The sequence below is a fragment of the Stegodyphus dumicola genome, chromosome 2 (genome assembly GCF_044657685.1).
Source record: "Stegodyphus dumicola isolate Sdum_Otavi_A_Nest chromosome 2, ASM4465768v1".
NCBI lineage: Eukaryota > Metazoa > Arthropoda > Arachnida > Araneae > Eresidae > Stegodyphus > Stegodyphus dumicola.
Window position 1 is genome coordinate 272,275,744 of NC_140769.1, and position 15,396 is coordinate 272,291,139.

At 31.8% G+C, this 15,396-nt stretch overlaps 1 protein-coding gene across 2 annotated transcripts in view; it reads right to left on the reverse strand.

The window, feature by feature from the left end:
• LOC118192998 (uncharacterized) overlaps nucleotides 1–12,519 on the reverse strand; it is a 263,491-nt gene extending 250,972 nt beyond the window's left edge. For both annotated transcript variants that reach the window (XM_085812154.1, XM_035364028.2), the window contains exon 1: nucleotides 12,351–12,519. In XM_085812154.1, the coding sequence (XP_085668280.1) occupies nucleotides 12,351–12,465 (115 nt within the window). In that variant the 5' untranslated portion in view covers nucleotides 12,466–12,519. The remainder of the gene's footprint in view (nucleotides 1–12,350) is intronic.
• Between the last annotated feature and the right edge of the window lie 2,877 nt (nucleotides 12,520–15,396).

Sequence of the window (15,396 nt, forward strand, 5' to 3'; positions counted from 1 at the left end):
AGGGGACAGATGCTCCCCTCTGGCTACGCCCCTGCACGGACCTCTGGCCCAGCGTGCACGGCCCAGCGTGCAGAACCACTACACCACAAAGGGACGTTAGGAAAGCGGGAGAAATACCTTATAACATGAATTACACCTTTTAAACCCCGAAAAACGCATGTCTGCGATGCTATCGTCATGCGATGCTTTGTGGATGCTTTATTTTTACTTCCTTGTACGAAGTAAAAAGGAAGTATTGTAATCGCGAAAAGTTTCAGGCAACATATTTCAACGAAAATATCCATTTTGACCGCTATCGAATGCAATTTAACGATATTTTTGCTTGATATCTGTGCGTAAGGACAGAATAAAAGACACCTTTCCTCCAAAAAAATTATAAAACTGCCTTAAAATGAATTCTGAAGAGAATTTTTTGTGGCGTCTGTACGAACGTATGTACGTACGTATCTCGAATAACTCAAAAACAAGTAGCCTCAGAACGTTGAAATTTTGAATATAGGACTGCTATAACATGTAGATGTGCACCTCGTATTTTGGTTGCGATCGGCCGCACCAAACGTATATAAATATATTTATATATATATCCACTCCGTTACCCGACTCAGCGATCTCAGTTTTATTATTCTTATATGTTTGTAAATTGTGCATTCTTTGCTTTAAAAATCATTGAATTATGTTGTTTTTATCTTCCGGTTAAGGGTTTTATGCATTTCGTAATTCTGGAAGCAATATTTGTACAATTATCAACAATTTAAGAGCTGTTTAAGTGCGGTTAAGTTTTAAATAACATGGCGGACATATTTGTTTACATTTGAAACAGCAGAATTGCAGATTTGTTGCCAATCTAGAGAGACTAAGCTTCGCAACACAAAAATAACGCCTGAGGTTTCTATTCTTTTCACTCACGAATAATTTTTTCCTGGCTGCTCTACCGTGATATCCAGCAGATCGAATTACTCTTCCAATAGTCTTAGGATTAACAATTACTCCATATAATGCTTGTAAATCAGCAGCAACTGTAGGAGCACTCATTCTTAATTTTTTTTTAATATTTCGAACGATAATTCGCTTTATTCCATCGGATAGCTTTGATGGTCGGCCAGGTCTTCTTTTATCCTGAATGACATGATTCTTTTTATATCGTTTAATGATATTGAAAACTGTTGAATGACTCAGGTTAACTGTTTCAGCAGTTTCTCTAATAGAATTTCCACGTTCAATATGCAAATTAATAACTTATTTTCGAATTTCAGGCTAAGTTTCTTTTCGTTTAGCATTCATGGCTGCACAGAACTAAAAAACTCAAAAATTCCAAAACAAACTCGAGAGAAATACTACAGACGATTTTATAAATTATTGCCAATTGCTTTTGAGTAAAAATAAAAACCAAAAAAAATATTTTTATTGTAGTACGTAGTAGTATCTAATGGTGTCCCATCACTTATGCGAGCCATTTTTTGCTCCTTTCTAAACAATTTTATTTTTGTTAAATTAATATTTTAATATTTTGAGAAAATGTATGTTATGTAATAATTGTTACTAAATTTAAGTATGAAACACACTCACAAAAAATTTTTATATGATTTTAATTTATTTTATTACAGTTTCCTTTTGTAAAGCACAAGTGTCCCATCACTTTTGTGAGACACTGTATCAAATAACTAAAGGAGCTTAATTTTAATATTAATTTTAATTTTTAAATAGGATATTCTTTCTTTCTCCAAAAAAAAAAAATCTTATGTGGACTTCTTTGTGCGGGCTATTAAATTGTACATATTGTTTGCTGGAGTTCGTTTCAAAATTATTTCCTCGAATTTCGTCAGAGATATATTTCTCATTCAATCAATTTAGTTCTCACTTCCCGGCAAAGCAAATATACATAAAAACGCATAACATCTTCATTAAAAATTGTAAAATATAAAATACAAAAAATTTAAACACCAAATACAATTAAAAACAATAAAAAAAACATTTTTTACAATTAAAATTAAAGTTTGTACGGGAAAATATGCACCTCGGTCAACGTGCAGGAAGACCAAATTTGTGATGCACCAAAGTTTTAAGTTATGGCCGGAGCGTCGCTGAAGCTGGTGCACCAACTGACTTAATTCACTGTACTACTAAGAGTTTCAAATGTAAACAAATGGCGGCCTCGTTAGGCTTAGCAACAATTCCACTTTTTAATTGATGATAATGCTATAACTATTGCATGCATATTAAGTAAAGGCACAAAACCTTAACCGTAACATAAGAACAACATAATTCAATCACATTTAAAGAAAAAAATCAGCAATTTACTAACATATAAGAATAAAAATACTGAGCTCACCGAGCCTCCTAACAGGGTATATTCGTTCGTTGCTCTGGATTGCAACGAAAATGAGAGGTGCACAACTATATGATATAGCAGTCTTATATACAAGATTTCAACGTTCTAAGGCTGCTCGTTTTTGAGTTATGAGAGATACGTACATGCGTACGTACAGCCGTCACGAAAAAATCTCTTCTGAATCCATTTTAAATCCAATTTTTTAATCCATTTTGTTCTGTTCATATGTACAGATGTCACGCAAAAAAAGTGTTGAAGGGGATTCGAGGCCGGTCAAAATTAATATTTCCGTTGAAATATGATAGCCGAAATTTATCGCGATTACAATACTTCTTTTACTTTATATAAGGAAGCAAAAATCACTGTTTCTTTATCTGAATACCATACGCCGCCCTGTGTAAGTATTCTTTACGACACAATGATTTAAATCTGTAACTCTTTATATTGATCATGTAACTGTTTGCATGTGGATATTACAAAGCTCATATTTTCTCGGAATTATATGGCTATTGTATAATTGTGATATACTCAGACAAACGACCTAATTATCAAAAGTTAACATATTGAACACATTCAATGATCTTTTGCTAACAAGATTGAAAAATTTTAGAAAGCACTTTTTTTAATGCGTACTTACTGGTAACGTAAGTAATTAACTTTAAGACAAATTTATTTTAAGTTTCTTTATGTAGAAGATTTACAACTCAATGAACTCTGAAAGAATTTTTACATGTTTTTATCTTAAATGCTTCACAGCATGAGTATTTTCATTATTCCGGTGAAACATGTTTCATTTAAATAAAATCTGAGAATTTCCTAGTCAACTCATAAATTTCATATTTAACATTTTTTTAGCCTAAAAGAGCAATTTTCCTATAGAAGCTATTAATTTCGTTTTCGCATATTGCATCGTCCACTACAAAACGGCGTTTCACTTTTGACACTGTTGCCACCAAATATTAGAGCTCCGCATTATATTTAAAGAAATTAAATAATGAAGAATCAGCATGAATGTATGTATGTTTCTCGCACTGTGATAAAACAACGGCACATAGAGACACCAAATTTTGAATAACGTATATTTGCAGTCGAATATGGGCGTACAGAAGCCCAAATTTGGAGTTTGTTTTATTACTATTTCATATTTTCTAAAGCATTTATGATTTTTTGATTAAAAAATTCAACGATTTCAAAGCGAGCACTGTACGGGAAAAAAAAAAAAAAAAAAACACTTTTTTGTCTCCACGGCGGGAGACTGTGAATCTGAAATTCTAGAGATGTGCTCTTTTTAAATTATTTTGTGATATTGCTGTTTAGTTCAGTTTTATGGTTTACGTGCGATGAACATGATATTTAATAATGACGCACAAAACGTTAAGAAAACGACCGTTTGGGCGTAATATAAAGTCTGAAAACCTTCAGATTTTTTTTTTCTTTAGTTCAAAAGGGACTTTGTTCCTGAAGGACTATTGTTTTCGTTTTGCGATTTTGCGTTGAATCATTATAAATGTCCGTTTCACTTTTCAAATTGTTTCCACCAAATGTTAGAATCCTGCATTATGTTTGAAGAAATTAAATAATGAAAAATCTTCATAAATTTATGTATATTTCTCGCATTGTGATAAAACAACGGTTTATAGAGCCATCGAATTTTGAATGACGTAATCCTCCTACGAATATGGGCAAGTCAAAGACCAAATTTGAAATTTGGAATTTGTTTTATTTTCGATTTCATGTTTTGTTAACCTTTAACGAATTTTTGATTAACAAACTCAAGGATTTCAAAGCGAGCCATGACAACACTCTACGGGAATAAAAAAAAATCCTTTTTATATCCAGAGCGCGGAACTGTGTATTGGAAATTCTAAAGATAGGCGTATTTTAAAATTATTTTGCTATTGAACTGAATTTTATGGTTTAATTGCAAAGAACATGATGTTTAATAAATAAAAGTAACACACAAAAAAACGCCCCTTTGGACGTAATTTAAAATATTTAAAACCTTTCAGTTTTTTTTTTTTTTTTTTTTTTTTTTTTTTTTTTTTTTTTTTTAGTCCAAAGGGATTTGAATCCCGAAGGACTATTAGTTTCGTTTTGGCATTTTGCGTCGGACTCATAAATGTCGGTTCACTTTTCAAACTGTTGCCACAAAATGTTAGAGTCCTGCATTATCTTTGAAGAAATTAAATAATGAAAAATCTGCATAAATGTATGTATATTTCTCGTATTGTGATATTTTCACAATATCATCGAATTTTGAATAACGTAATCCTCCAACGAATATGAGCATGTGGAAGACCAAATTTGAAATTTGAAATTTGTTTTATGATCGATTTCCTATTTTTTAAAACTTTGACGAATTTTTGATTAACAAACTCAAGGATTTCAAAGCGAGCAATGGCAACGTTGTGCAGAAAAAACATTTTTATCTCCAGCGCGTGAGTCTCTGTATCGGAAATTCTAAAGATATGCTCGTTTTAAAACTATTTTGCGATATTGCTGTTGCACTGGATCTTATGGTTTAAGTGCGAGGAAAATGATATTTAATAAAGAAAGGTAAGACACAAAATGTTAAAAAACGCCCCTTTGGATGTAATTTAAAATCTGAAACATTTCAGATTTTTTTTTTTTTTTTTTTTTTTTTTTTTTAAGTACAAAGGGACAACTTGCCCTGCTGTACGACTATTAATTTCGTTTTGGCAGTTTGTGTCGAAACTTTTAAGAGGCTATATCACTTTTCAAATCGTTGCCACCATATACTTTCGCACTGTCTTTTATTTAAAGAAATTAAATAATGAAGAATCTGCATAAATGTATACATGTTTCTCGCACTGTGATAAAACAACGATACCTAAAGCCATCAAAATTTGAATAATGTAATCTTCCATAGAATATGGGCATGTGGAAGCCCTAATTTGAATTTGAAATTTGTTTTATTATCGATCTCAAATTTTGTATTTTTTCAACGAATTTTTGATTAAAAAACTAAATGATTTCAAAGCGAGCAATGGCAAAACTATACGAAAAAAAAATTTTTTTTTATCTCCAGCGCGCAAGCCTCTGCATCGGAAATTCTAACGATATGCTCATTTTAAAATTAATTTGCGATATTGCTGTTAAACTGAATTTTATGCTTTGAATGAGAAGAACGTGATATTTAATAAATAAAGGCAATACACAAAACGTTACAAAAACGCCTCTTCGGACGTAATTTAAAATCTGAAACCTTTCAGATTTTTTTTTAAAATTTTATTTCCATTTATATATCGCCCAGTTTCGATGGAACTTAATATAAAATTCTGGGCTAATCTTTGGAACAGGTAGTTTCGCGACATTTTGGTAAGGCGATAAAGGTTACTAGCTAGGACTTTAGCAATGTACATGGATAAAGTCAAAAGTGTGCGCAATGTCATTTTTGTGCAATTCTGGGATGTTTTTTTAAGTGAAAATAGGTCGACGTGTACATGGATACCGTGTATGTGCAATTCTTAAAAACGCGGCAAGCAGTGGGCGATTCTGCACTTTCTCCCAATTTCGCACCTAATCTTCGTCATGATTAAGCACTTTTGTTCCATAAAAGTTCTAGCATAAGCGTAATTCGGCTAGCAGATTGTTGGGAAAAAATGTTGAGTAAAATAAATAAATAAATAAATAAATAATAAAACGTGCCTTTACTTCGTGAAAACAAAATGGCGTCCAGGTTGGTCGCCAAATTTTCGCCAAAAAATTACCAAGTTACCATAATCCGAAGATTAACCAAATTCTGCTGAAGTTGAAAAAAAAAAAGTGTTGAGGTACTGAAAGCAATTTTTGAATGCAAAGATTTTATCATAAATGTTTTTAAAAACATTCGCAACAAAGAACTGCAAATAGATGTTCCTGACACCAATTTTGATATATGGATGATTGATTCGATACATTAGTGAAATATATCAAAATTGAATTACTGAGAAAGTAATTTTAGTGAATAACATGAGTTAGAAAATTCCGATATGCATTTTTTTTTCTAATACTCACTATGGCCTTCTCTCTGCCTTTAAATGATCACAATAAAGACGGATATAGCGTAACAGCAAGGACTTCCTTTCTCATTTCACTCTCAAACTTCCAAAGAGTAATTTTTGTTTTTAATTTTCTGCTTAACCTTGATTTAGAGTTTGCTTTGCAACAAACCTCCGGGAACAAGGGTTTAACGTATACTTTGAACACGCACCGACTTATTAATGGAGGGAGGATATGACTAGCAAATGATAAAAAACAGTTTAACATTGGAGCTTATTTACAGGCTAAAAATACTTTCAAAGGAAATGTAGTTCCTTTTGGGCAGTAACAGATATTTTTCTGCGCAAACGCACTATTTCAAAAACCGTAAGATTGGTTTTGTTTAGTTGATTACGGCACAGTACTCGAGGTCTATCTGCCTTAGAGGAGATGCCTTTGTGGAGGACTTGGAGAAACTGACTAACTTGCAAGTTACACATTATGAAAACGCTCATGCAGCTAGCCGTTCGCCGGGATTTGAGCCCCAAGCCGAAATACCAGTGGGTAGTGCTCTGTTATCAGGGGATGTACGTATCCAGAAATGTATGTACGCATTGTTACGTTATTTTATTCCTTCACGTTTGTACGGGGTTCGATTTGAAGTGAATAACGACGACACTTGATGAAGTATCGAAACACACTTTATTTACCAATATTCTCAGGACAGCTCCAAAATCACTTTTTCAGTCGTCGAACTGTTATAAACACGCTGACACGTTCAGCGATACAGCCTTCACACTGTCAGGCAATAACGGTGGAGACAGCTTCACTGCAAAGCACCAGAGTACGACTTCCGTACAGTTTGGTCGTTCTCGGAACTCTACGTACTCTCGAGACTCTCCACGCGATGCGCTCGACGATACACAAGAGTATAGCTCTCGACTCAGCACAGTCTAAGACAAAACTCGACGATGCACTAAAAGACTCTCTCGATGCACTCGACGACCACCTCGGCGCTAGACTTCGAGACACTCGCTCAATGACTGACTATCAGCTCGCTAGACAAGACACACTCTGCTGACTGACTGCGGACCAGCAGGATTTGTATAGCTTTCGGCTTGTGTTCGAGAACATTCTGGGCTAAACCGGTAAGAATTCGTTCCAGAAGGTTCTCCAACCGTCCTTGGTTATAACCAATTTTGTCGCCAAATGGAAGATTTCTCGCCAAATGTGGCAACCCTGTCGTTCTTGCTGTTTTATGGCAACCCTAAAACTGCTTTGCGGGAAAGCCATATTACCGCGCCTGTACATTTCGTAACACTATGTATGTATGCATTTATGGATGGATGGATGTGTTCATGTATGCATATATATATATATATGTAATAAATTCAGGAGCAGGAATTTTGATGGCGTGGAAGTGTTGATCCATAATAACTAGGAAATTGGAGGCGAAGGCAGATTAAATCTTCAGCTTTATTTTCAGCAACATGTTGCGGGTACACACAAGTCGCCACATTAAATGTGCCTGTTCCAAAGGGCTTACATTTTTTTATAGATTTGCAGCAAAAAAGAAGAAGCAGATAGATTGCAGTCCAGCTAAGGCAAAGCGGATCCAGGATGATATCTTAAGTCAAATTGAATCAGTTTTGGTTCTCAAAGCATTTTAATTGGACAGTTAATATTGCTGTAAAATTATTATTGGCTGCTTTAGTTCAATTTGCATCACCAGAATTACGTAAGAGTCATATGACATAGATTTTTCTCGAAATGATGCAGTGCAAATAGATGTTGCTATTTTTAGAATAGAGAAGGGAAATTAATTTACGCTGCTAATTTAATCTTTTACATATTCTTTATTTTTATTACATATATATAAGCACGAATGTATCTGTGTGTATACATATGCATATATATGCACATACGTACATACATACACACGAGCCTACATTAATACGTTTCTGAATCCCTTTCCGATAACTGAACAGTATCCCAGGGTTCAGTGACTCCGCTCAGCCGCTGGCAGGCCCCAAAAACCGTAAAAATAATGCTATCTATCGAGCAAATAATAATAATAATAATAATAATAATAATAATAATAATAATAATTTCACATACACTTTAAGGTATTTTCTCCCTCGAAGCCCAGAAGGTTTTTTTAACGTTTTGTGTCTTACCTTTATTTATTAAATATGTTCTTCGCACTTAAACCATAAATTTAATTCAACAGCAATATCGCAAAATAATTTTAAAATGAGCATATCTTTAGAATTTCCGATACACAGTCTCGTGCTCTAGAGATTTTTTTTTTTTTTTTTTTTTTTTTTTTTTTTTTTTTACTTCCTTGTACGAAGTAAAAAAGAAGTATTGTAATCGCGAAAAGTTTCAGGCAGCATATTTCAACGAAAATATCCATTTTGACCGCTATCGAATGCAATTTAACGATGTTTTTGCGTGATCTCTGTACGCAAGGACAGAATAAAAGACTCTTTTCCTTCAAAAAAATTATAAAACTGCTTTAAAATTAATTCTGAAGAGAATTTTTCGTGGCGTCTGGTATGAACTTATGTACGTATGTGCGTATGTATGTATCTCGCATAACTCGAAAACGAGTAGCCTCAGAACGTTGAAATTTTGTATATAGGACTGCTATAACATGTAGATGTGCACCTCGTATTTTGGTTGCAATCGGCCGCACCAAACGTATATAAATATATTTATATATATATCCACTCTGTTACCCGGCTCAGTTTCTTTACTCTTATATGTTTGTAAATTGTACATTTTTTGCTTTAAAAATGATTGTATTATGTTGTTTTTATCTTCCGGTTAACGTTTTTATACCTTTAGTAAATCTGTATGCAATATTTTGAGAATTATCAACAATTTTAAAGTTGTCTAAGTGCAGCTAAGCCTTTTTTATATGGCGGCCATTGATGTTTACATTTGAAACAGAGACTAGTGGATTTGTTGCCAATCTAGAGAAACTTAGCTTCGCAACAACAAAGATAACGCATTCATTTATTATTGCCAATTTATTTAAGTCATTCTTAATTCTTTCTGGAATTTTTTCTATGAAATAGGTGTTTAAGATTTACTTCGTAATTTTTAATGCAGATATTTTGAGTTTTTATGTATTTTTGCCTTCTCGCGAAGAGAGAACTGAATTAATTCAATGAGAAATACTCAATCGTCTGTGAAAAACTGTTTCTTTTTTGTTTTGTTTGCTTAATTTCTTTTATACATCGTTCTAGCTGTATTATAGTATTTGAATAAAACATGTGGCAACGATTACTTAATTCTATTCTTTAAATGATATAAATTTTGTGCATTATGAGTTATAATATGAACGAAATATATAAGTTAACTGTTATATAATTATTGGATTGTATAACTTAGTTTCCGTTATATAATTATTATATAAGTTAACTGTCATATAATTATTAATACTGCTAAGTGAATCTAGCGCCAGAGTGTCGCTATGGTAAACAAATACTAGAGTGAATTTTAAAGAATGCATTTATTCTATTGTGGTTTATGCGCTGTCGGCCAAGTAGATTTAATTCAATCCAATAAGTTTAAATGAAATGCAAGAAAAAATGCGTATAATTTAATATTCCGTACAAGGAAGTCATGTGGTGTATACAACAGATTTTTTTTCGTATAGTGTCGCCTTGAAATCGTAGAGTTTGTTAATCAAAAATTCTTTAATGTCTGACAAAATATGAAATAGGTAATAAAACAAATTCCAAATTAGGGCTTCCAGATGACCATATTCGGTGAAGGACTACGTTATTCAAAACTGGATAGCTCTATGTACCGTTGTTTTCTCACAATACGAGAAACATGCATACATTTATGCAGATTCTTTGTTATTTAATTTCTTTAAATATAATACAGGGCTTTAATATTTGGTGGCAACCGTTTAAAGAGCGAAACAACGCAAAATGCCACAACGGAATTAATAGAACTTTTGGGCTAACGCCCTTTGGGCTAATAACAGCTGCACATAATTTGAAAATGATGGATAATTTGTTGAAGAATTGAAAGTTCCATAAATACCATAAACAGTCTAAAGTCTTAAAATTCAAAATCCATTAATATATTTCAATTTTTTTTGTATTTTATTATTTTCAAATAATAAAATATATTTTTCATTTTATAATAGTGATCTGTTTTTAAATTTAATTATAGAATCTAAATTTACATATTAGATATGGCATTTTATCAGTTTCTAGATTTAATTTCTGTCAAGATACCTTAAGGAAAAACGCTTTCTTATATTATTGCTATGCTACTGTAAATCGAAAATGTATTAAATATTTACGTCAAATTGCACAGAATATATTAAGACAGATAATATTTAGACAGATAATATCAAGACTATTGAATTTTCTACTGCATGCAAGACAATTCGAAAATTTTCGTATGTTAAATGAATTTAAAATGCAAGAACCTATTACTGTCCATGTAACTTCAAAAACACTTTTCATTTGTTTCATTACGTTCCAAAGTTTCGAATGGCTTGAATTTTATTGTTAACTTAAAAATCGACTTTTATTGTGTCAAATTTAGCTCGAAAAAAATTCGAATTTTGTCCTGTCAGAAAATAGAGTATTTTTTTTTAAGTTTTTATTTTTTAAACTGTACAGACGTAAGATGAATTAAATCTTATAGTCACGATGAATTGTTGATGTCAGCAGTCAGTATATTGTATTCGCAATTACATTTTAATTTTCAAAAGAAAAGTAACTTATTTACGGAATCTACTTTTTGGGGAGTAGGAGATACTTTTACACACTAACTGTCTTTTACACACAGATGTCTAAATTTACGCTAATAAATAAAATTTTTCGAAACGCCTGAAAATGTTTATAAGATATCTGAAATTCAGAAAATACAAACAGTTTGATTAAACACTCTGTACCAACGATACTATTAAACTCGTTAAAGTATTACCTAAAAGCAAATTTTAAACAATTATACAAAATAAAATATTTTAATTTTCCTACCTAAAATGAAATATAAAATGCACTTCTGACGAAATTAAACAACGAAATTAAGCAAAGTTTAGACAAATATAAAATATTTGATGAGGACGGCCATGACTTCCTTGTACAGCCTATTAATTATGCATATTTTTGGTTTGAATTTCACTAAAACTTATTTCCTCGAATTTCTTTAGAGATATATTTCTCATTCAATCAATTCAGTTCTCATTTCGCGGGAAGGCAAAAATGCATAAAAACTCAATATATCTTTATTAAAATCTAAACCTAAAACACTAAATAGAGTTAAAAAAGAAATTTTCAGAATTAAAATTAGTTTCTACACAAAAACAAGCAGTTTGGACAGAAAAACAAAATTTGTGGTGCACAAAATTGAAAGTTAGCTCATTGGGCAAAAAGATACTGAAAGTTGGTGCGCCAAATGGATGACTTAATTCGCTATTCTATTTTTCAAAATAATATGTATTTTTATCCTTAGAATAAAAATAAATAAATAAATAAATAGAAAAAAACATTTAAAGTGATATATTACCTTTTTCTGATTATATAAGATTACAATTCTTCATTGGAGAATTCTCTCTCAAAAATGAAGAATCAAACAAATTTCACTCAACGTAAAACTTTTCAGAGAAATAAAAAAATCATTAGTTTTTAAATTATTTCAAGTAGTTACCATACTATATGGAAAATAAGAACAATACTTAAGTGATATAAATTCGAAATTTCATCAAACAGAGTAATTATTTACAGTAACATTATTTCACTTCTCTATTACTATTATCCTAAAATATACTTGCCAAAGAGGAAAAATTTTTTACTAAAAACAGAAAATGTATATATATATCTCCTTTATTTACTGAATTCTTAAAAAAAATAGTTGCATCAGGAAAAATTATTCAGCGTTTGTAATACATCAAATTATTTCAAGATTTACAAAGCACAGGGTTTCCCGCTTTATTATTATTTGCTACTGGCATAATTTTGCACAGCAAACTAATTAAAAAAGTAAGTTGCATATTAATTTAACTTACCGTTAGTCGGAGCCGGCACTTGCAGGGTCCTGCTTCGAGAATCATAAATATCTTTTTCGTATTCCTGTGTTGGGACACGAATCAAAAAACAAAGTCCACCACCACCGATCGACATTCTTTCTTTCGAAGAACACAGTAACCCAGAGAGTAGAAGAGGCTGTTTACACTAACCTGATGCGAAAAAGGACGAATGAAAAATAAACGGTCGTTTGCAAAATTCTATGAGTGATGTCACAAACAGAGGAATTGTGACGTCATGCAGGTGGAGATTCATCCAACGAAAGGGAAACGGTTTGTTTCGATCTTGTCATCCCCCCCCCTTCTCTTTCATTCAGTTTTATGTTCGTGTCTTCAAACCGTGAAGTTTTATGTCATAAGCTCAAATTCATATCAAGTTCTTTTTTTAAGCGCATTTATCATTATAAATTTAAGCGTTCAGTACAATCGAATCCCAATGTAACGAATTCGAATTTAATGATTTTCTCTGTTTAGCAAACCCCTGCAAAGTGTATCAACATAATCTTAGTGTGATGAATATCTATCACGATTAAAAAAACCCGTCAAGGATTTCGTTTTTTTTTTTTTTTTTTTTTTTTTTTTTTTTTTTTTTTTATTATTAATTATTTATAATTTTCTTAAATGTGGTCAAATTTACTAGTAATCTTCAAACTGTATATGAACCACATACATATTTTTAGAAATTAGCGTCTATTTCACCGATAAATTATAATTCCAAATATCCAATTTTTTTTTTAAACACCACGAAACAAATTTTCTTCGAGATTGTCTATTTCAAATTCTTTTCGGAATTAAAACTCTTCGTTAATAACTTTTTAGGGAAAAGGGGCAATTTGACGAGGACTATTAATTTTGTTTTGGCATTTTGCGTTAACCACCATAAGCAGCGAATCACTTTTCAAATTGTTGCCACCAAATTATCACCCTGTTCATATTTAAAATAAAGAAATTAAATAATGAAAAATCTGCATAAATGCATGTATGTTTCTCGCATTGTGATAAAACAACGGTACCTAGAGCCATCAAATTTTGAATAACGTAATTATCCACTCGAATAGAGGCATTTTGGAAGCCCTAATTTAGATTTTCTTTCATTGTCTACTTCATATTTTGGAAAACTTTAACGAACTTAACGGAATTTTATTTTGGAAAACTTAACGTGGGGGGGAATATATCTTCAGCGAGCGAAACTGTGTTCTAAAGATATTCTAAGATAAAATCTAAAGATATGCTCTTTTGAAATTATTTCGTGATAGTGCTGCAGAACTGAATATTTTGTGGTTTAAGTGAGAAGAACATGAGATTTAATAAATAAAAGTAATACACAAAACGTAAAAAAAAATTCCCTTTGGGCGTAATATTTTTTTTTTTTTTTTTTACTTTACTATAAAATTATTTCCGCGATAAATAGACGTTATTATCAATCGAATGTCGTATTAGATCTTTCATTCACCTTCAATATTAAAAGTACGTTGGCCAGTCCAGCTTAAGTTAATAATATAAAAACTTTTTAAATCGTTGCCACCAAATATTACCCCCCCTGCATCTTCTTTAAATTACCTGAATAATGAAGAATCTACATGAATGTATGTATGTTTCGCGCACTGTCAAAAAAACAACGGTACCTAGAGTCAACAAATTTTGAATAACATAGTCCTCTACCCGAACATTGGCATCTGGAAGCCCGAATTTGGAATTTCGAATTTGATTCATGACATATTTCATATTTTGTAAAACCTTTGGTTAAAAAACTCAACAATTTCAAAGTGAGCAGTGGCAACACTGTAGGGAATAAAACACTTTTATCTCTAGCGCGCGAGACTGTCTTTTCGAAATTCAAAAGATATATATATTTTTTTAATATATTTAGCATAACATGGCATTAGGGCAAGTGCTTAAGTGCTTTCGACATTTTTTTTTTTTTTTTTTAAATTTAAAAAAAAAAAATTAATTAACAGTTAGCGCTTCTTTGGAACGTTAGACTGTAATATTAAGTTTTCACAATGCAAAATTTTCTAATATCATCCCATCATTTAAAGCGATGTAGCGTAGTGTCTTCATAGAAAGATTATATTTAAAAACCTGTCGAACTAAAGTCCTTTCAAGAAGCTGTTAGTACAAGAAGAGGGCATTAAAGATCTTCATATTCCATCCCTAAGGTGCTGAGGTAGAAAATCCTCGTGGACTGTGTCTGAATTACATAATCCAATCCAATGTAATCATATTATTCTCTCTCTGTTTTCGTATTAATTAATTTATTCTCATATAATCTTACTCTCATATTAATTTTAAAAATCTAAACAAAGTGGGGAAAATGTTGTTACACTGAAGTAGCTGTGAGATAAAATTTAGTATCATTTGGGTAACTTATCTTTTCTTAACTTTTAAAATATTTCCTAGAACTGCGATAACTCTAAGCCAGGGGTTCTCAAGCACGGTGGGGGGGGGATGTTACAGTTTAAGGGAGTAATGCGACCAGTCTTTTGTTTAGATGTTAAGCATTTAGCTTTAGTTTATGAATGTAATATATATATATATGTGTGTGTGTGTGTGTGATGTACCAGCTTTAGTCGTAGCTTAAATTATCAGATGATAAGTAAAAAAAAAAAAAAAAAAAAAAAAAAAAAACAGGATCAATTTATTATTATTCAGGAGAAATAGCAGTTACAAATTCAGATATCCGGAGTAAATAAAATGAATTACTAATAAATTTTGTATGAAGTTTACTGCATCGTGACATTTAAGAAAAAGCCCCGATATTCTTTTGCGAGTCCTTTTATAGCCTCTGGAAAGGCGGAGCTTCCAAGAAATGACGTCAGCCTCGTCAGCCAATCCAGTTCGCTTTAAATATTTCCAGAGCATTCTATAACTGTACGTGTAGAAAAGGCGGGAAAAACAACTTGACTACGGGGCTGTGGATTTAATTCCACGTACTTTCAAATAAGAGAACGTCGCCATTAAAAATGAAAAGAACATACACTTAGAATTTTAAGTGTATTCTTGACTATGGAATTTTATTATTACATAT